The 23,354-nt window shown below is 39.5% G+C and overlaps 1 protein-coding gene and 1 non-coding gene across 2 annotated transcripts in view; one reads left to right on the top strand and one right to left on the bottom strand.

The window, feature by feature from the left end:
- Positions 1 to 6,155, top strand: part of TNNI3K (TNNI3 interacting kinase) — a 286,650-nt gene extending 280,495 nt beyond the window's left edge. Inside the window, exons 24-25 of the mRNA XM_061186445.1 lie at positions 2,847 to 2,926; positions 6,079 to 6,155. Coding sequence (XP_061042428.1) covers positions 2,847 to 2,926; positions 6,079 to 6,155 — 157 coding nt within the window. The remainder of the gene's footprint in view (positions 1 to 2,846; positions 2,927 to 6,078) is intronic.
- A 9,113-nt stretch (positions 6,156 to 15,268) lies between these two features.
- Positions 15,269 to 15,407, bottom strand: LOC133089267 (small nucleolar RNA SNORA70). Its single transcript, XR_009700644.1, has one exon. It is a non-coding gene; the product is annotated as a small nucleolar RNA SNORA70 (small nucleolar RNA).
- Positions 15,408 to 23,354: the final 7,947 nt, after the last annotated feature.

Here is a 23,354-nt window from a genome sequence, read left to right as displayed (position 1 = left end):
CTACTCAAAATGAACGTTTTGTGATAACTTAACTTTATTTAACACAATTTTATTATTTTAACTATTTACAAAGTACCAGCTAAGTCCTATTAGAGACCCAAAGGTGTTAGGATCTCTGACCTGCAGGAGCATTCTGTTTAGTAGGGTATTAGTATACAAATACAGATCCTTCTACACCAAGGCAGACTCTGATAAGCACTGTGCTATGAGTACAAAGTACTAGAAGGATATGGAATTCTGACTGGGAGTATCCAAGAGGACTTTGAGGAAATGCTGTCTTTGAGTTGGAACTTGACAAATAACAAAAGTAGGTAACATTTATTGAGTGCTTACTAAATGTCAGCACTGTTCAAAGTACTTTAAACTTATTAATTCCTTTAATTCTCTTGATTAACATTATAAGCTAAGTCTTGTTATAATTCCCATTTTACAGTTGTACAAACTGAGGCACGGAACAGTTAAATAATTTGCCAAAGGTCATAGAGCTAGTAAGTGATGGAGTGAAGTTTCAAATTCAAGGAGTCTTGCACCAGAATGCTTACTGTCATTCTTAACCATAACACCATACTACTTCCTGTCAGGGAAAAATAAGATGTCACCAAGCAGATTCAGGGCAGCAGCTCAGTCACAACCATGGAGAAGGGAAAATTCAGGAATGTTTGGAAAGGCCAAAGTTTATTAGTGTGGCTTGAATGTGGAGAAACAAAAAAGGGACTGAGGAATTGTAGACTATAAGATATACACAGAATGCAAGGAGGTTTGGATTGCAGAAGGTTGGATTTGCAGGTTTGGCCTGAGGAACTGCAGTGGGGAGCAGGGAAGTGCCTGGTCAGATTTTTGTCAGAGGAAGACCTTGTGGAGAGAAGGATTGAGTGACTGAAGAGAAGGACATCCTTTAGGGATCTATTAATTAAATCATTAAAAAACCAATTTTTGAGCTTCTCCTATGTGCCAAGCACTGTTCTGAGTGCTGAGCATATAGCAAGGAATAAGGGAGACAAGATAGACAAGGCTTCCAATTTCATTGTTTGAAAGAATATGGAACTAAATGGATGAATAAGCAATATAATTTTATATAGTCCTGAAAGAAAGAAATAGGTCAATGTGATATGACAGAAAGCGACCATTGGCAGGGGAATGGCCACTTTGGAATGGTGGTCAGGGAAGGCCTCTCTGAGCAGGTGACATTCCAACTGAGGCCTGAATGACAGAGGAGCCAGTCACGGGGAAAGCAGGGGAAGGGTTCAGCAAAACAGGATTTGGGTTTATGAAGAAAAGCAGAATTAACAAGTGCAAAAGCTCTGGATTGGGAAAGAGCTTGGAAGGTTCAAAGGACAGAAAGAATGCCAAAAGAAGTGCTTAGCAGAGATGGGGAGGGATACAGGCGAGGCTGGAGAGGTAAGCAGGGCCAGGGTCTTGTAGGTTAGGGTAAAGTATTTGTGTTTTATTCTAAATGAACTGGGAAGCAATTGGAAGGTTTTAAGTATGTTTTAAGTAGGTGAATGGCTTACTCTGTTTTATATTTTGAAAAGATCACTCTGGGTAATATATGGAGAATGGATTATAAGCGGACAGAAGTGAAAGCAGGAAAATCAATTAGGAGGCAAATTGCAGAGGTCCAGAAAAGAAAGAGATTATATGGCCTAGACCTTGAAGGAGGAGAGATGGATGGATTAGGGTTACATTTTGGAGGCAAAGTTAAAAAGATTTGGATTAGGTGCAAGATATGGGAAAAAGAAAGGTACCAATGATGACTCCAAGAATTTTGAACCCACTGAACGGTGTGGTGCCTGTAATGAGCTAGAGAGAACTAGCTTGGGAACAGGGGGAGTTACGAGTTCTGCTATGGACATGTGGGGCTGTTTGGGGGGTAACTAGGTCGCCTCTTTGAGGATGCTAAAGTATGGATGAGAGAGGTGGATACCACAGGAATTACAGTTATACAATTAACTGACAAATGTGACTAGATATTAGGGCGAGGGCTTTGATAACTTCAGGTTTGAGTCTGAAAAGGTAGAAAGGAAGATATCCCATTAACCAACATGATAGAGTAAGAGAAGTTTGGCAAAGAGAAGGCTTAATAAAAGCCAGGAATCATGAGGAAATTCCCATTTGAATAGTGGACAAAGGTACAGGCTTTAGAACCTGAAAGACTTGGGTTTGAATCCTAGGTGAGCCGTTTACCAAACCCGTGTAACAAGTTACTTGGTTGCCTCAGCCCCCATTTCTAGCCTATAAAATGAGAGAAATGATTTGGTAATGATAAGATAGTGATAAAGAGTAAATGAAATGATATATGTAAATGCTTAATACATAGGAATCATGCAATAAATACTATTATCACTGTCTCTTATAATCACTATTATAATAATAACAATATAAAAATAACAATAACTGTTGGGACGTGTTTTATTTCTGTTGATTATTACTAAGATAATAATGTTCTGACTATTAGTTCCTTTTAAGCAAGGCTTGCAAAGATATTACTCCAGATTTGATATTCAACTCTTTTTTGCTATATTTAATCATCAAAACAAATTACATATTATTTATGTACTTTTCCCAACTTACAGATCAATACACTAAGGCTCAGAAAGGGTACCATGTCCAAGGTTACACAGCTAGGAATTGGAGCCTACCTGGAAGAGCCAGGACTCACACCTAGATCTGACTTGCTCCAAATAGTCCTGAACTCTTCCCCAACAAATCACCAGTGAGATAAAAATACCATTGTACCACTTTGCCAGTTCTCTGGGATCTATGCTGAGTGAATAAATTCTGTTTTATAAAAATGTTATTAGCAAATCACCACCATGGTTTTCACAGTGTCTCATGGAATTTTCCAGTGCTGGACAATGTGCCTCTCAAGGCCTGTCTTTGGAGGACATGAAGAAAAGTCTCCAGTTCTCACCCATTGACAAATATGGTAAGTATACAGATTCGTCAGATTGACTAAGGAAACTACCCCTAGGAAGGTGATGTCTATTTGATAATGAGGGAGAAAAGATTCTATTTTGTAATAAGTAGAGATGAAGGGTACTTTAAAATATTATATTATAAAAGCGCAAACATTGCTCTTGTAAGTCTTGTATAAGTCTACAGTTACCTTTGCATTTAATAATGTATGCATAAGTGTGTAAGTGTATGTGGAAGTATATGGGAGTGTGTGTGCATGTGGGAAAAAGTACAACTCTTTTTTGAAAATAATCTCCTGCATCTCGTGACATTCCAAACACCTTGTTTCCACCTTATTGAGTCTACTACCTCTGAGTCCCACATTGTGCAGGTGTAGGGAGGAGGAGAAAACAAGAGATGAATTTCCACAATTACATCATATCCTTGCTAAAGAGGAGTGTTTCCTCTTTAGCAAGTACCGGAGGGTAAAATGTGAACCCAGCTATTCGCTCAGAAAGCTGGAGAGGAGGTGAGGGTATCACTGATGGGATCTGTTTTGCACAGGACTATTTTAGAAAGAACTAATAAAGCTCTTTGAAATAGTTAACATAGCTCTGTGCTCGCCCCTGGAAGCCAGAGGATGGGCAGTCCCCCTTATCAGCTGCCATATAAATGTGCCAGGCCTGTGATGTCCTTTCTCCCACCTCTAAGCCTGAGAAGCTCTATATTTAATTGGAATTTTAGTACAATGGGCTCATTTATTCATGGGAACTTCCTTTGACAATATGGAGGACTGAAAAAATGTATGTCAGTTAAAGAGATCAGATTTATTACAAGGACTGGGTTTGTGGAAGAATAAATTCGGTGGTGTGTGCCTGGTTCTGTGATATAGATGGCAATAGACCCTGCAGCTTTAGAATCCTCACCAACGCACCTCGGCTGCAGAGTATCATACCTAAGGCAACAGGAAGCCTCTAAGAAACGAAGAAAAAAAATTGTTCTGGATAGATTCGACAAACTACTTGGGAACACTAAAGAAAGGAAACTTTGTGCTTCCGACTCCCAGTACATGTCTAGAATGCAGTCGAGTGCTTTTTATCATCAACTTTACAACATAATTGGCCAATCCAGTAACGGGGGAAAATGTGCTCTAAGTGTCACATCACCACATTTTTTTATAGATATAATATCGTTTTTTCAAACTTTACAGATGTGACTGCACAACCACAAAATAGAGGGCACCCTTTGAAATGTGTGCTTTGACCAGAAGTCTTTTCTTTCATGGTGGAGTTTCAAGATGAAGCATTTCTTAACGATCTGTTTCTTAAAGGGATAAGACGTTGAGCAGAATTCCTCAAAATGAAGTTAGACAAAAGTGATGCAATGATTTTAAAAAGTAGGGTTTTCCTATGCATATATGTACCAGGGGTAGAAGAAAACATTAGCATGTTTGAATGGAGTGACAGTCCCAATAGACAAAAAAGATATATTCAATATCTCCCACTAGGAACGTCACATCGTATAAGAAACAACTCTTTAATTGCCCTCCATTTCTACTTCATAAACTAGTTGTGGTATAACAGCAACTTTATGAACTGTTTCTTCCCCACCCACAGAACAGGGCTAGAGAATGAAGATAAAATTAAGTACCTAACTGTACTTGAGACCTTTCACCCTGAAGTAACAAAACATGTAGATATGGTTCAGTCTTTCCTTAAAGCCTGTGTTCAAATTTCATTTGGTCCCTCTTAAGCTGAGTGACTGCACAGAGTCTGTCCTTCAACTCTGGTGATGATGGTGTCAATAATAAATGTCAGCATCCATGCCCTGCTGATTTTGCTACCCATCTCCAAAGGCGAGCCCTCCCACCCTAGAAGGACGGGTGCTCACAATCAGATTTCCACTGGAGTCCTATGGAGAGAGAGGCGTGGAGCATCATAGGCCAGAAAAATCCCATGAGGTACATTAAAAGGTTGATTATAGTAATGAAAGGATTACGAGCTTATTAAAGCATCTGTCTATGCCTGGGATGAAGTTGCAGTTTCAGTCTGGACGAAAGGAAATATTTTTGCTCTAAGGTGTAGATTTCTAGCCCGCCCAGAATTAGGATTCAGTAATGAGTATCCTGCTTCCCCTAATCTCAGCTGGCCAGGGCCAGCCCCACTAGCAGGAGAGGACCGGTCACAGCAGCGTTGGCAGCCGTGGTGCTGCCTCTCGGGAGAGTATATGTGCTGCCTAAGAGATTTTGACAGAGACCTTTCTTATGAAAATAAATATGCCCATCGAACTGCATATTGCCAGAAGTCTTAATGAAAACGTGGATGGCTGAGTTTGTTCTGAAAACTCAGCTATCAGAGGGGAGCAAAGGCAGCATTAGCTATTGACAAATGTGCCCATTTTCACAGAAACAATGAATGGTTTCCCTACTTGGAATGGAAAGGTAACTGCTTCCCCACTCACATCCTACGTTCTCTAGGACTGTGGCCAGATTCTGAGGCACTAGCTCAATTCTCTGGACACACCCAGGGCTATCGCTTCAATGAGCATCAAATGGCACTAGTATTCAGACCTAAGCACTAAAGTTCACTTAAAAATTGGACTTTCAGATAGAAAAAAAAGGAAAACAACCAGAGCCAACCTGTTATAGAGAATACTCTTTCCTTTTCTCTACTGCCATCTCCACCTCCCTTTTCAGCCATCAACGGTTTTGCACTCACTATGTGTCAGACACTGTGCTAATTGTCTCATGTGCATTACCAGCCTTATGACTTCTCCCCTCTACAAATGAAGACACAGGCTCAGAAAGGTTAACAAAAGTCACAGAACTGGTAAGTAGTGGAGGCAGGGCTTAAACCCAGATTTGCCTGACATGAAGCCCATACTTTTAGCCATCATGATAAACCACCTTCCTGAACTGTACCCTTCTTTACTCTGAATTCAAAATGTCACCTGGCCAGACACCCATCACTGATGTTCCTCTGGTCTCAGCTCTCTGTTTTCATTGTAAATTTTGCTTTTGTTTTACAATTGCTTGCCCGCCACTCTTGTCAAAACTCTCTGTTCTCATGAGCCAGGAGAGGCTGCTTGGCAACTATGTGTTGCACTGGCTGAGGCTGGTTGAGAGAAATGGGGAGATGGGCTGAAAGGCTGATAAGTAACAGCTGAACTTCTTTCCTGATGCAGGCTACGTGTCTGATCCCATGAGCCCGATGCATTTTCATTCTTGCCGGAATTGTGGCAGCTTTGAGGACAGCAGCTGACAGCATTCCGCATTTACCTAAGGAGAATTTTCCCCCAAACTGACAGCAACAGTTCCAACCATGGCAGCCTTGCTTCCATTTATATTTTACCCTCTAAGGTCTCCTTAAATTGGCTTATTCATACTGGTCCTATTTAATTCCCCACCACAAGTTGGGCTTTGGATTTGTGGCTGAGGAATGAAATGCAAAAGAACCAAAACAGAATGTATTTGAAGAATTGTTTTCAATTTTGTAAAGGAAAAAATAATTTTATGTTGTTGGTTGGAGATGGGGCTTTAGTCGTTGGTGGGGACTTAACAATTGTTATGTTTTCATAGACTGAATTAAGTAGACTTGTGTTTGAGAGTTATGCATTTGATTTCTTAGAATATTGTTCATTTTCTTATCTCATTATGTTACTTAAAGTGTCCAGCTCTGTGATTAAAGATTCTTTGGTGACATACAAAACTGACTCAGAAGTGTATTTCATTCCAACAAGACTTCTACTGAGTACACCTTTCTTTCAGATATATTGGTAAAAATAAGTATTGATCTTCAGATCAAGAAGCTTGCAAAAATATAACACTTATTATTTGGCCTCCTCTCTACATGGTACCTCTGTGCTCTGCCTGGGTGACCTGCTGCTGTCAGCACCGAGGTGTCACAAATGCCATCGGTACCCTTAGGAAACCGACCCATGCATGCAAAGCTGCCATTCATACCAGGGTCCGGCACAGTGCACTGGGAGGATAGTTGAGGTACCTGCTACCTTCAGAAAAAGAGAAGTCTTCCCTCCACACTCCCAACAAGGAAGACAGGAATGCTTCCACTAACAAAATAGTTTTGCCATTGAAAGACAGACCTGGAAAAAACAGTCAGGAAACCATGAAAATTCAGTGTTATAATTACTGCTGTTCACCTTGGTAAGGGAAATAACATTAGTAAAGGAAGATTGGGCATCCTCTAAATCAAGGTTTCTGGATCTCAGAACTATTGGAGGGAGTAATTCTTTGTGGGAGCTGTCCTAGGCACTGTGGGATTTTTAATAGCTACCTGGCTTCTACCTCCAGATGCCAGTAACAGCTCCCTAAGTCACAGCAATCAAAAGTGTCTCCAGACTTTTCTTAATGTGCTCTGGGGGACAAAAATGTCCCCAGGTTGAGAACCACTGCCCTAAATCCTGAGATCAGGGGGCTGAAGAGGAATGAAAGGAAGATAGAGCCTGACTCTGACTGGCTGCACTTAGGCAAAACTGCTTTCTCCTCCTCCTTAGTCGTGTGGATTCATAGACAAACGGAGCTGAATGAGTGCTGATTGCTCCTATGTCTGTGGCAAGCTGCTCCATTCTCCCCCCTCCCCTACCGATTAGAAATGATGTTGCTGGTGGGCAATTTCTATCAGAACAACAATGCCCCCTCTATTCCTTCAGAGCCTTTCCTTATGACCTGTGGTCGCAAAGTTGAAAGTCCCCACATGTTCTGAAGAGCTTGGCGACAGCCCAATGCGAATCCAGAGGTAGAAGTGAAAACCATGGTACTTCCAATTAAATGTATCCTTTTTCAGCCCCCAGCCTTTTCACTTCCCCACCCAATTTTTCCGGAGTCACAGGTACTCTATCCCACCAAGCGAGTTGCCAAGGGGCTTAATCATAAGCAGGACCAAGGTGCTTGAAGTGACCATATTGGCAAAACGCCTTCTGGCAAAGACAGAAAAAGAGAAAAAGGGGCTGGTTAAAGAGCACCGGTCTCCCCAGCTCTCCCTCTCCTCCTCTGCTCTAGGTACTTTAGGAAACCAGCCGGCACCAGCCTGGGAAACTTTGGGGCTTAATCCTTTTGAGTTGAGTTGAAAGGAATAACTTTGAAAGTTAAAAATTTTTAAATATATACATACATACCAATTTTAACTAAAAGATTCACAGTAGGTGTAATGCCGAATGTGTGTCTAATCAGGATTAAAGCAGGAATCCTCCCAGGTTCCCACTGAATGGAGGTCAGATCCAGAGGAATGACTGCTTCTGAAATACCCCTCTTTTAGAGAAGGATTTTCTAGAACAAATTTGTCAAGCTCCCTTTCTTTGTTTCCTTTAATTAACCACCTCCTGTCTCCACACTATGTCTCATGTTGCTGCTTCCCTCTGGCTCTTGTTAAGTATCTGTGTCTTGATTCCTGAGAAGGGTAACCTTTTCACAGATGCCAACCTATAGCTCACAAACCCTTTTCATTACTGCACTTTTAATGGGGCCCAGGGATCATCTTAGAGCTTGTCTCGAGACCATGGGGATTTTTTGTGTTTTTTTTTTTTTTTTCTCCTTGCTGAAAAAAATGTCTCACTAATTGCTTTCTTTTTGTGCTGGTAAAAATGAACTTCTATGATCATGTTTTTGCATGCTTAGCACATTAAAATTTTTTTCCATGTGCATGCAGCACTGAGCTCACTTAGAAGATGTTCAATTAGCTAAAATTGTAAGCCAAATTACAGCAGCACCAGGAGAGAGTTATTCCAACACAGTGATTATTTGGGTTAAATTATTTCCAAAGCTGACATTTCCCTGGGAAAGAGGAAAAAATGGGTGCCAGTAGTAGGAAAAAGGGCTAGTGCTAGACAATCCATCTGAAATAAAGGACCTGATTTCTTTCTCTCTCATGCTCTCTGCCTTTCCTTAGTTTCTTCTTACCTTCCTTCCATCCTTCCTTCCTCCTTTTCTCCCTCCAACAATAATCATTAGCTTTGGAGTCACTTGGACCTTCTACAGTAGTTGTGTGACCTTGGGCAAGTCACTTTACCTATCTGAGCTCGTTTGTAAGATGGTGATAATAAAAATTATGTTGTAAAGTTGCTGTAAGGATTACAAATAATATAAAGTGCATTGAATAGTTCCTGGCACACCATAGTCAATATTGTAAATGTTGTTGTTGTTTATTTTTATATTATGTCACCATGCAGCCAAAGAGCTATTCTACAGAAGCAGAGCATGAGAAGGGTAGAGATTTTTCTCTCTTGTGGAAATAACCATCAACATCCCTAAAAACCCCACCTTTGCAAACAGCAAACTGCCAAGCTTACGCTTTTGAGGCAGTTGGAGCCAAGATGCATCAGTCTTAGACAGTGACATCTTATTTACACCTGAAATAAAATCTGAAGAGAAATGAAATCCTTTAAATCAAATACAAGAATTTCTCAAACAAGGGGGATGATAATTAAAAATAGGAAGAAAACACATTTATTGAGTATCTGCTATATGGCAGGAAGTGTTTTAGATGATTTTAAGTGTATTATTTCAATTAGTTCTCAAAATAGCTCTGGAAAGGGAGAATGCTCTTCCTGATTTTTCAAGTAAGTAACAAATTCAAGCTAGCATAGAATAGAATCAGGTTTCAAAACTCGGCTTGTCTTGCACTAGCATCCATGAGTTTTTCACTACATAGTACTGCCTCCACTGTGATGGAGAAAAAGGAATAAAAATAGCAAACATTCACAATCCAGAACTGTGGTAAAAGCAAACAAATCTGCAGTTCTGCAGTCCTGAGGAAAATTTGGGAATTACCCAGGAGAAGTTGCAGGGACAAAAATAAAAACAACCAAACCTGCCTTGATTACTATGGCTCATGATTGCAAAGTAAAACCAAAAAAAAAAAAAAAAAATCATCATCATTTCCTCTGTTTTAATTATGGAAAAAAGAGGGCTAGAATAATCTCAAGCGTCAAAAAACATACATTGTTATTTTCTAGGCACAAAGAGCCAGAAATGATTGACAGAAGCAAGACTCTCACCGTGATAAGCAGGAACAAAACAATTATGAGGGCAAAGCACAGCAATTAGGGAAGCCAAGGAGTTTCACATTTTCCTCTCCTTATTAGCACACTGGGTAGGGAAAGTGAGGAGAGATGGTGTAGCCATTACCAGTAGGATTTGAATACCTTTTTCCTTCCTAGTTTTGTGTTGCTTGTAGTTACTCAAGCATGCAGACTGCAGAGCTCCCCCTGATCAATTCCCTTCCATATTTCACGAGCCACAAGGGCAAAGATGAACCATTTGACAATTGCAGTCCCTTCACAGGGGATCAGTTGAAGGCTCAGCTGCTGCAGTAACAGACTGTGGTCCAAGACTGTCAGCTCAATTAGCACCATATGCAAAACATGATGGAGAAGCAAAGTTCCTCTCCCTCCTTGGACATCCTACCTTTTGGAAGGCTAACTAGATACAAAAAGAGCAGGGGTTGTACATTTCTCCTCAGGCCAGAGATCCAAGGCAGCACAGCAGCCGACCCAATGGCAGGGTACTAATTAAATTAGGCTTCTAGAATTAAAACACTGCCCCGGGTGCCAGGCCCCACTGATGAGGACAGGTCTCCAAAGCACTCTCAGTCTAACTTTATGTTTAATTAGTGAGATAGAAAGAATAGTATCTCAAATATCTGTCTCTTAAGCAATGGACTCATATGCAGGAAAAAGGTATCTTCGCCATCTTTAAAGAAGCTTTTGAAGCTCACTAATTTCACTAACTTCCATCTCTTCTTTTATCTCAACTAATCAGGAAAGGGTGAGATTCCAGCAAGACCACGAAATGCAATGAAAATAATTTGAATGTTGGTTTGCCCTTCAGTTTTTACTCATAATAATCCATGGTCTGCTTAACACCACTTCAAAAATTAATCCACGGTGAAGAATGTCAGGTTCTCCTTTCAGAGGTTTTCTTTTCCCGTCCTTAAACTCAAATCAGTCAGAGGGAACAGAATTAATGTCCAGACTGAGGATAGTCTGAGGTGAGAAGAATAAAAATGGGTGGGACACTGGATGACATATGTTGATCCTGTACCAGCTATGAAATTGTAGGAGGCAGAATAGCACAGAGCAGTTCTCAAACTTCAGCCTATGTCAGAATCACTAGAGGGTTCATTCAAATGCAGATTGCTGGACCCCACCCCAGGGTTTTAGAATCCGAAGTTTTGGAGTGGGACCCAAAAGCGTGCATTTCCAACAATCTCCCGGGAGACCTGATGCTGCTGGTCCCAGGACCACACTTTGAGAAGCACGGGCATTGTAGTGAGCTTTCGAGTCAAGCACGGGTGAAAATCTGGTTCAACCCGTCACTGTGTGTGACCTTCCATGGGCAAATTACTCAGTCTCTCTGACCCTCGGATTCCCCATCTATAAAGTGGAGACAATGATTCCTACCTCATAGAGAGGATTAAGTAAAATAATGCATGAAAATCACATATCACAGTGCCCGGCACGTGATACATGTTCCATAGCAATCAGCCATGCTTAATACAACATGACTGGGGGAGCAATCAACCAAGCACCAAGGGCTAATCTTTAATTTCCTGGATGCTAATTAAAGGATTATGGTTTGAGAGAATTTGTTTGTAAGACAAATAAACCCTAAATTAGCATCCTATAATCGAGGTTATACAACAAAAAGAATATGAGAATAATGTAAAAAGCACAACATGAATAAAATTATAACCAAATTTGCAGTGCAGTAAAGTTAAATATAAATGGTTAATTACTAATGTCTCCAAGGAACATGAATTAGGCTCCTCTTTTGTGTTACCTCAAATTTTCTTGGTCTCACCTATGCCATTGGCCACTGAGTCATCCACCATCACCACAAACCAACTTCCTGTGGGCACAACTTGACCACACCTTGCCTCCTATCAAGCCTGGTTCCTATTGCCTTGTACCCCCCAGATCACTGCCATGGGGCACCCCTGTTGCCCTGAGGAGAGATGTCCCAAGTTCTTGAGGCCTTTGCAGCTCAACCTAGCAGTTAACACTTGGAGACCTATGGAGTAAACCTTTGACCAATAGGGATCAGGGCCAGGGAATAAGGGCCCTTCAGGGATCAGGGCCCTTCTCCATCACACCCCAAATGTCCCAAGGCACAGTCATTCTTAGAGTCTCAGAAGACAGTTTAGTGAGACTGACAATCAGTTGCCCTTGATTCCAAACACCGTCCGGCTCAATACCACACTGTAGGATTGGATCTCCCTCCTACCCTTCCTCACGCCTGCTCTCCTCATTCCCACTTACATGGGATTGCTTTCCCTAAAGAAATAGTAGCACATGAGGTTTTTACTCGGGCTCTGCTTTCTAGAGAGACCAAGCTAGGATAGACAGTATGCAAATAAATGAATTTTGACTGCTAGTTTCTCCTTAGTAAGGAAGGAGTGGTTTGTAGAATGAAGGAGTGAGCAATTGGATAATTAAATGAGAGTAACAATGAATTAACAAAGGAGTGAAGGGATTCAGTAGACTGCTGGGCTGAGATCATCATTTTAGCCTTGTTTCTTTCAGCCCCTTTGACTCTCCTATTGTCTTTGTTAAAAGATAAACTGTGGCATTTAAAAAATTTTAAGAATTTATTTGAGCTAAAGTTCATTTAAAGTGGGCAGTACCAAATTGGAAGTAGTTAGGAGCAATCTACATGCAGGAACCAGGGGCAAGGCTTTTATGGAGAAGAAACAGAAACAAAGCAAAGCACTTATTTGATTGGCTCTAGCTTAAGTGGTTGCCTTATTTGGGAAAGCCTAGTTGGTTGTTATGCGATTGGTTGTCCTTAGATTTTGATTTCTTAACCTTGAGGCATTTACAGGTTTAGGTTTTGGGTTGCTTACTAGGTTGCTAAGGAGTTAGAACCACCTCAGTCTAATGCCTTCCTTGTTTAATTAATTTAACACTGTTTTCACTCTTTCACAGTTTCTCTTTTGCATGTGGGATGTGGTACTTAGCACTACTATGCTTGATTATGCCCTTTGTAAGTAACACTGTCACCAGCAAAACTGGCTCTGTGCTGCTAGGGATTTGCTACCTTCACTCTAAATTTCTATAAGCTGATTTTTTCCTCTCCCTTTTTGGTTGTTATTTCTCTCATTCTACCAATCTGCTTACTAATTTTTCTACTTTGTTAGTATATTCCTATTTAGCATTCTCATTATTACTGCTATTCTTTTTCCTCCCTAGTTGTGTGTTTAGTGTCTCTACAAGTTGGAAATGACTTTTTACGTGCCCTTCAGGGAGTTCTTTCATTTGCATGAAAATGACCAGTATCCTGGCATTGCCAGGAGGGTACTAACCCCCCAGACAAACTCTGTCTCTGTGGTGCTTCTTGTTCTTTCAGTTTAATCATCCCTCACCCCTTGCTTGGAAGTCTAATGAATGAAATGATCTGTCATTGCTTTTGCTTTTAACTCTTCAATGCTCCTTAAATATGGGCTCCATGCATTTTTTTTTCAGTAGCAGTCCCAAAAGAATAGGGAAGCAAAGCTCAGATTTTGTTATAGTCGACCCCCACCTACCATGTTACAGTTCCTCCTTAGTACAGTAATTGCCTGCCCATCCTTCAAGCCATAGTTCTTCACATAGACAAGAAGGAAGCTGAATAAAAAATGAACAAAATAGGGCTGGATTGGAAAGGCACCAAATTAAAGGCAAAGACGAGGATGAAAAGCAATGGAATAAAGGTATAGGGTTGTTAGTCTACCGCTCAGTTCTGCAGAACCCTAAATGTCCAAGATTTTTGGCATCTGCATATTCACCAAAAGTCTTCCATCTCCTGTATTACAAAGTCAATGCATTTTGGGGGCAAGTTCAACTGGTCAAATCTATGCAAAGCAAGCACATTTTAAAAAATTCTAGCAATTAAAATATTTGGCTAGCTAAGAAAAGACTGTCCTAGTTAATTGGTCTCCACTGAAGAAACATTAAGCTTAAGGGAAAATGTATGTTTAATAGAAGTAATAAGTTATTAATACAAATGGAAATCCTGCAAAATGTAAAACAATGAGTAGTGAAAACTGTTCAAGTTGCTTGCTAAAGCTAAATTAGTTTGTTCCTTTCTCCCACATTATCCATTAAGCTGTTAACTGATTTAAAATATTAATAGAGTTCAGGAATCACAGAGAAATACCTCCTTATTTGCAATTTTTCTGTCAGATGTCTTACTACTGTATCAAAAATGATCATTCATAGTACAAGCATATGCTGCAATTAATCAAAGCCATATTGCACAGCAAACAGGAGTGTTTACAAATGTTCTTAGAGTTCTTAGCCTGGTTAAAAAACAGATCCTGTATCCCCTTATAATTTTAAATGATCTGCCTTAAAAGTCGTGTTTTCTCTTATTTTTATAGATTCCATAGAGTTCAGTTTTCCTGTGGTGCTAATTTATGGTGTTTATTTGCAAACCCGGCATTAATAACTATCAAAAAAAAAAATAAACCAAACCCACCATGCATTTAAAGGGAGCTATTAGTTGCATCTCCAAGGAGAAGATGACTAGTTTTCTGTGCCCTCGTGCAACTGCCTGTCACCCTGCTGGGTGACTCAGGGATTTCATAATATACAGCAGGCAAATGAGTGTTTGTTATCATTTCTTAGGGCTTTGTTGCACAATGCCTTTGGAGAACTGGGATAAACTACGAGTGTGTCACACGCAGCCCCTTTTTCCCATTGTTTTAAGGCCTGGTCAGAGACAGAAACAACATCCTCATTCACAACCTCTTGTCTCTAGACCTTACCCTGGTTTCCACGCTGCTCTTTTTTTTAACTTTTTATTTTAGATAATGATCAATTCACAGGAATTTCCAAAATAGTGTACAGAGAAGTCCTGTGTATTCTTCACCCGGTCTCCCCCAACAGAACATCTTGCATAACTACGGTGCAATATCAAAACCTGGAAATAGACATTGGTCTACTCCCCTTTTTATTTTTGAAATTTTTTTATTTTATTTTACTTTTTGACAGGAAAATAGGATTTATTGGTGGATGTGAGTAAGGAGGGGACAGTGCCAAGGGTGTCATGAGTGCAGGGCCCGCCATTTGTCCAGAGGGCCGTGATTAGGGATGTATTTGACTCCACAGTCTGAGCCACTTTTCTGTCACCATATTTTCAAATTCATCAGCCGTAAACTTAGTAAATCCTCACTTCTTGGAGATGTGGCTCTTCTGGTGGCCAGGGAACTGGAACTTGGCCCAGGGTAGGGCCTCAATCACATCTCCTTGTTCTGCAGCTTGGTGCGGATGGACATTATCACTTGGCCACCGTGCCCTGGGGCTTTCCAAAGGCACTGTGCATACCTATCTGGAGCCTAGACTGGGGACAGCATGCCAGTCGTGAATGTCCACTGCAAAGAGCTGCCTCCAAGGTCCCTTAGGGCAACCCATACAGACAACAGGCTCATACACTACCCTACCTAGGAGGCTGCTGTTTGCAGACATTGCACACCAGGGCCCCACGGGGAAAAGAGCACGGTAGGCTGAATTGGCTGCAAGGTCTACTCCCATTTTTAAAGGGGCCTATTACTTACCTCTGAGTAGAAAGAGGCCCTGAGCCCATCTTATGTTACCAGCTACAGTGGACAAATTACAAAAGAGTGGAAAAAAAAAAATGAGGTATTCAGAAGGTAGACTACTCCTTTGCTTCTCTACTAGAAAGTTTCATACAACCTAGTTGTTTCCTTGACCCATATGTGAACTCTTCCTTGAAGTTGATATAAGGGAAGAAATATCACTAACAAGAGTGTTACAATTTTAAATGCCACTAAAAAGAGCATTACAATGTTAAATGCCAACAACAAGAGCATTGTGATTTAAAAATCTCTTCCCAACCATTTTAAGACAATTGTGTTGAACCATCATTTAAGAAGCTCTAGTTGTGGAAAAATTTAGTCTCAATCGCTAGTATCTTCATAGTCAACCCGAACTTTACTGGGAATTTGTAACTGTGAATATTTGAAAAAATACGTTCTCTCACTTTACAATTAAATGATATAAATATTTTGAAGATTATGTCAAAAGTCTGTCTTTCGTAACATAAGGACTCAATAATTTGAAGGGCTTTCCCAATATAAGTAGAACCTGCATAAAATTAAAATTTTTACTTTATTGCTGAATCTGCAGTGAATAAGGAAACAAACAAACAAACAAAAAAGGTGAGCTAAAACCATCAGTGATCAGGTAAGGACAAGGGAAAAGCAAGGTTGCCCTGAGGGCAATCGGCTATTAGTACTGAAACTGGTGACTAAGCCTTGCGCCAACAGTGAGGGGGAAATTTATTAAAGATTGGCACATTAAACTGGACCCTGAAAGGATTATTCACAAACTAAAATTAACACAATACTCACAGACAAATGAGAAACAAACCACCATGAATGAAAGTCAACAGAAATAACAAGCTACACTTCCAGACACCGAAGATATCAGATATTAGAAGAATCGGTTTTGGAATAGAAAGTAGCTACGCATACAGTACTTAAAGAAATCCTAAAAATAAAATGACACAAAGTAGGAAAAAATTAGCAAGCAGCATGGGGCCATCAAAATGAACAGATAGATTTGCAGTTTTGTAGTTAAAGGAGAGGGTGTTGGAGTAGATAATACAATCACATGCCTGGTAGTAAAATGAAGAAATAGGTCTAGTGTTGGTAGTAGACATCTGGTGGGTTGGGAGATGTTCTGACTAATAAGTGAAAATATAATATCACTGTGCATCTATTCATATATTTTTAAATTTGTTTTGCTCTTATAAGAAAATTTGCTGTCTTAATACTATTGATGATTATTGCCACTGTAATATTATCCTAGAGTTTTATCATGCAGTTTTATAGACCCTGTCTCCACTTTAAATGTTGATAGAGGTGGTACAGGTACATATACCTTAGGTTTTTGGCACCCTTTGGAGATTCAATTTAGTTTCTGTATACGTTGTTTTTATATTTCTCTTTTTTCCCCTGTAGTCAATTACATTTCATTCTTATTTTATGCCTATTACAGAAAAATATCAAAAGTTTTTGTGGATACCAGTGACTTATAATAAATAGTAAGTTTTAACAATTTTATATCACTTTTTAGCTATCTTTGGATTACATATTAATTCATTTTGAATATTTCAAAATCAATATTGAATTGTTGTATTTCAGTATGTCTGTCAATATGCTTTGAATATAGACATGACCAAGGCTTACTGATGGACTTGACATGGAATGCAAAACAGAGAGATGAACAGTCTTTGTGAAAAAAAAAATGAACAGGTAGACTTGGATTAAAGACTAAATACAACTTTAAGAAATGAAAAATAAAATTGTTGAAAGTACAAGTACGGTGAATGCATTAAATAGAAGATTAGACAGATAAATGGAAAAGAATTGGCAGATAGCTCTAAAGAAATTACACAGAATTCAACTTTAAGGAACAAAAGGTGAAAAAGTCTCAGAACTTTTTTGCTCATCTCTAAAATAGGAATTAAAATACAGTCATTCCTCAAGGTCCATCCATGTTACTGCAGATGGTAAGATTTCATCTTTTTATGGCTGAGTAGTATTCCATTGTATCTATATTATACCACATCTTCTTTATCCATTCATCTGTTGATGGATACTTAGGTTGTTTCCATATCTTGGCTGTTGTAAATAATGTGATGAACATGGTGGGTGCATACATCTTTTCAGACTACTGTTTTTGTATTCTTTGGAATAAATACCCAGAAGTGTGTCATATGGTAGTTCTATTCTTAATTTTTTGAGAATCTCCATACTGTTTTCAATAGTGGCTGCAGAAAAACTAACAAACAAACACAAAATAAATGAACAAACCAAACCAAACAAAAACAAATACAGAGATACAGAATAGTGATTACCAGAGGGGAAAGGGTGAGGGGGGCAGAGAATGGGTAAAGGGGATCAACTGTATGGTGATGGATGGAAAATAAACTTTTGGTGGTGAGCACATTGTAGGTTATACAGAAGCAGAAATATAATGGCATCAGCTTAAAGAAAAATGCACAACATAAAAGTTATTAGTTAAGTTTTATTTGGGGAACTTACTAAGGACTATAACCTGGGAAACAGCCTCTCAGTTTAACCCAAAGAGGTAGGGGTGGAGCCAGGATATATATAAATTTTTTGGCTGGGAAATATGTATAGTCAAGCATACATCTTGGTAACAGTTCACTGTTAATCATAAACAACAGTTAATCTCAAGTTAATAATTTTAGTGCTTTTCTATGTATGGGAAGATGCGAGAATCTAGGGTCACTGAAATTCTTCCTTAGATATGCATCTTAACTATCTAGATGAATTCTCCTTAGGGTGCTCTGTCAGTGGGTGACTGCAATGGATTGTGACTTAACCTTTGTATATTGGGATGATGAGCAACACTCTTTGTTCTTTTTGTTTACATTATACACATAAAACTTATATAATATTATAAATCATTGTTAGCTCAATTTAAAAAAAATACAGTCATCCCTTAGTATCCAAGGGGCATTGGTTCCAGGACCACCCCCCCATGGATACCAAAATCCAAGGATGCTGAAGTCTCTTATATAAAATGGTGTAGTGTTTGAATATAATCTATGCACATCCTCCTGTATGATTTAAATCATCTCTATATTACTTATAATACCTAATACAATGTAAAGGCTATGTAAATAGTTGTAAATAAAATGTAAATGCTATGTAAATAGTTTCCAGTACACGGCAAATTCAAGTTTTGATTTTTGAAACTTTCTGGAATTTTTTAAAAAATATTTTCGATCTGCCATCGGTTGAATCTGCAGATGCGGAACAGAAGATAGGGCAGGTACAGTGGGCTACAGAGGGCCACTTGTACCTGCCCTATCTTCTTCTGTTTGCCACTAGATTCTACTTTATGAGAACAATGCAAGGTACGTGTGATAGTAACCTATAAGTGGAAAACACTATTATATACCAACAGGTAGAATGGAGACTACCTCTTTCCCTTTCTGTCTCTTTCCCTCAAGGCTATCCTTATCTAATTTATTTTTCTCTTTGTTGGTTCTCTTCAAATCGTTCTTGTTCATTATACTCTGATTTTCCCTGGACATGACTGTTGAGAGGCAAAGTGAATATGATCTGTGATTTAGCCCTTCCCCAACCCCTTAGGATCAACTGAGGCACCTGTTTGCCAGGTGTGGACTGGACAGGTGTGGAGCTATTTATCACACTGGTTAGAGGCGCTCAGTTGAGAGGCAACCCCTTGACTTGGGTGGCTCAGGGTGCACAATCCTTTTCAAGGATTGGAAAGTGCACTGAGCCTTAGGAGACACATGGGCTAGGAATTGCCAGGAGCACAAGTTCTTCTACTGAGAAGTGGCACTCAACTCTCCATGGCTGTCCAGAGGCTAATCAGCCACAAGTCTACTGAGACTCAGCTTCACAGATCTTACAGTTTGCAAACGGAGATTAAGATTTGAAAACAACAGAATCTAATTGCCATTGAGAAGTAATCCCCTCTAGAAGAGGCCTCAGCAGCGAAGGGAAAGATATTTATTGTAGTCTAATAGGGTATGACTCAAATACAGCCTCTCGGGCAACAGAAAATGATTCCAGCATTATCCTTGCAATTGCAGTGGTACTGTGTGTTGGAAGCCCTCATCTTTGTGGTGTGAAGGGCAGGATTCAAAGTTCTGGCTAAGAGAGTAGACTCTAAAGCAATGGTTCTCTACCCCAGCTGCACGGGGAGCTTTCAAAGAGACTGGTACCCCGTCCTACGCCCAGAGATTCTAATGGTCTGGGTGCAGCCTGGACGTCAGGATTTTTCAAAACCTCCCAGTGAGTTCTACTGTGCAGCCCAGGCTGAGAACATTTGAGAACGCTGGTTCTCACAGCTCAGCGTGCATCAGTGTCACCTGGTGGCCTTTTAAAAACACAGTTTGAACTCTAGCTTCTCAAGGTCTGGTCCCTGGCTCAACAACATCAGCATCATGTGGGGATTTGTTAGAAATGCAGAATCTCGGGTGCCGTACAGCCCTGATTAATTGGAAATTCTAGGAGTGGGACCCAGCAAATTCGAATTTAAAAGGTCCTCCAGGTGATTCTAATTCAAAGCTAAACTTTGAGAACTCCTGCTCCAGATGGAGCCATTTTTTTTCTGGGTTAAACCCCATCTGTGACACTTCCTAGCTTTACAACTTGAATATGTTACTTCTTTTTGTGTCTCCGTTTCATCACCTATAAAATGGGACTAATAGTACCTTCCTCATAGCATTGTGAGGCTTAATGAGTAAAGAAATAAAAGAGTAAAAGAATAAAATGAATAAGATAGTAAAAGCATAATGTGTTAAGCTGTATTATACAGATTTAAATTAGGCTTCTGAAATCACATTAACATCTACCTTTTAATCTCAGTAGTTATTCAGAATTGAGATCTGTGGAGAAAAGCCTTGGCTCCAAATAGTAATCACCTGGGGAGATTTTTTTAAGTCCTGTTGCCCAAACCTCACCCCCAGAGATTAAAAGAATCTCCTCTGGGGAATTCTAAGGTGCAGCCAAATTTGAGAACCAGTGATTCAGATTTGAGTTTGTTAAGCCGATTTGTATATGCTTAGATAGGTTTGTAATTTGTTGAATTCTACTGGAGAGTTCTGTGCTTAGTAGGGAGCCACTAACATTATGATTAGTTCAGTGGGGAGAGTTTCCATTCATTTTCAAAGATTTTCTTTAAATTAACCAATGGCAGGTGTGTGCGTGCACAAGCGTGCACCGTGTATGCATAAAATAACTAGTATGTGGTGCTTCTGCTGTCTCTAACCATAAATTTTTGCATTCTCAGTGGGGATTATAAACAGGCAATGACAAACCTCAGGACATCTGTAATTCAGACGACCAAAATATTTCACTTAAGCCGCATTTGAAAACTTGTATTTCAGCATTTGCAAAGCAAGAACAAAATTAGCTGTTCTAAAAAACAAAACTGAAAAAACACCAAGTTTTAGAGAGTGAATTTGATTAGAAATTGGGATTCTGTACCTCTAACAAGAAAATCTGACTAATGAGGAGCAGCATTGTGAAGTGAAATAAGCTCTAGACTAAAGATAGGAGTTGCAATCATGTTTTGTCCCTCACCAGTGTGTAACCTATTCCTCAGACCCGCTGGGTCTCTGCTTTCTCAATCTGATACCAACAGAGGTGCTCGTGGAACTTTTGATCTCCAGGGTCCCTATTACCTCTAATGTTTTATGAAAATAATGACCATTTTCTCTTCAGTCCACAAATTCAGATACTCCCTGCATCCTATCAACATCAATTAAATTTAGGCTTAAAAATTTCCAGAACGTGTAACAGCATTACCTCTGTATTTTAGCTGTTAGTCATCCTTTTACCAGATATTTATTGAGTGTGTGCCATGTGCAGCCACTGCTCTTGACACAGGGAATTGAACATGGACCAGAGCAGACCATGTCTCTTCTCTCATGGAGCTGACATTCTATTGCACAACAAGTCAGCCTGTGTTACAGGAAATGTAATTGTCACAACTCTACAGTTCCTTTTCCCTTCCTCACAACATCTCACACTTGCATTCTAACGGACGGACTGGAGAAGACGGTGACGGTGTGGAAGGAGAGATTGAAAACCTGGCTAAAGTGAAGCTTTTTAATAATAGTCTTAAAAAGAGAGGAAGATTGTAATAAATCATTCTTATTCCACCGAGGAGTGAAAGGGCAATTGGTTCCTTTGTGCCAGTTGTTTCCAAATTTTTGTGACTAAGGCACATTTTTGAAAACTGAAATGTCTGTGGCATATGAAACGGTGGGGATTGGGGAGTTGCCGGTGAGGATTAGTCTCCATAGTTATGGAAGCTGATTGCTTTTCAAAAGCACAGGTTAGCAAACTACAGTCCTCGGGCAAAATTTGGCAGTCCACCTTTCTTTGTAAATAAAGTTTACACACCCATTTGTTTAAGTATTGTCTATGGCTGCTTTTGCCCTGAAATGTCAGGATTGAGTAGTTTTGACTGTATGTCCTGCAAAACCTGAAATATATACTATCTTCAGTAGTTTTGACTGTATGTTCTGCAAAAATCACGGACTGATGAAATACCAAAAATGATTTAAGTGGCTTATCAGCTGACAAGTCAATTAGGTCCTAATTTAATGTTCTTGAAAACAAAGAATTGAAAACCACTTGACTTGCAGAAGGATTTATTAACCAGCCATTAAGGTCATTCCCTTTCTCAATATCTGCACCATATTTCAAATCGTTCCTTTGTCATTTGTGTCATCCCAGAGACAACATAGTAAAATTGGTAAATGGATGAAGAGTTGGTCTCTATTATGAAGAGAGAATGGGAGATTGGCAAAAGGGAGATTAGCCTTGACTGCAGGCTAGCTCTCAGACAGGTCCATTTTATGACAAAAGTACATATGGAGGTTGACGTCTACAAAGTAGCCTTAGCAGTGGATCCCTTGAAAAGCTTCATCTCCCCTCAGAGGTACACCCACACCAGCTTGAGTGTCTCTGTGTCACATTAGTACCAAGCTCCTGAACAAGTGCGAGATTTCTCCTATAATTTTGTCCTTCCTTTGCCCTTTAATCATAAGCAGATATTTAACAGGACCAGGAAACATTTGACAAAGGAGACAGAGAGCTAGTTCTTATATATTCTTTGGTATCAGCTTATCTATTTCAGGTATCTCTGTGTACCTCATTTTCCCTAGTAAAAAATGGGGTTTGCATCACTCCAAAATATTATAAGGTTGCAAAGATTATTAAACAGTCTGAGACTTCTGATAGGAATTTCAAAGGGGATGTGCATTCTCAAACATCCAGCATTTTATCGTAGAGTTTATGTTTTCTGTTATTTTAAAGAGCATAGTTTTCCTGTCACAGGGCATGATATTAGAGGGAAAGAGAAAACATAATAAAGGGGGGAAAAAAGGGTGAGTTTGAGAGCAACTTTTAAAGAATTCCAGCTGTATTTATTTCCCTGTTCTTTGTACCTCTTGCTGCTGGCCACGATAACTGGGAATATCTTTCAAATGACACAGGTGGTATAGGAGACTAGAAGAAAATATTACTCCAGGTCAGAAGTGGCCTCTCAAGGGCCACAGTCCTTGAAGCTGTTGGAATACTTCACACGCTAGATGCATCTTTTTTACAGCCTTCTTTTCTTTTCTTAAATAATGATTTCCAATGGCAGTCATTGTGGCAAAATTATTGACCTTAGAAGTTTTAAACTACTCAACTATAATTTAAATTTACAACACAAGACTTTACAAAGCCATAGGAAAGCCTTAACTCAAGAAATTCAAATAGCCTCATTCTGCCTCTCTTTACTTTGGTTGTCTATTCCTCTCTTGAATTATTTAAATAATCTATCATATTCTTTGATCAATAATGACTGGAACTATAAGCCTTTTCTTATTGATAAAAGATACATGCATGAGATTTGATTTTTACTTCTACAAGTAAACAAAAATA

Source organism: Eubalaena glacialis, chromosome 3, assembly GCF_028564815.1.
Source record: "Eubalaena glacialis isolate mEubGla1 chromosome 3, mEubGla1.1.hap2.+ XY, whole genome shotgun sequence".
NCBI classification, from domain to species: domain Eukaryota; kingdom Metazoa; phylum Chordata; class Mammalia; order Artiodactyla; family Balaenidae; genus Eubalaena; species Eubalaena glacialis.
The sequence above is the reverse complement of the archived record's forward strand: the minus strand, read 5'-3'. Positions and strand labels throughout refer to the sequence as shown.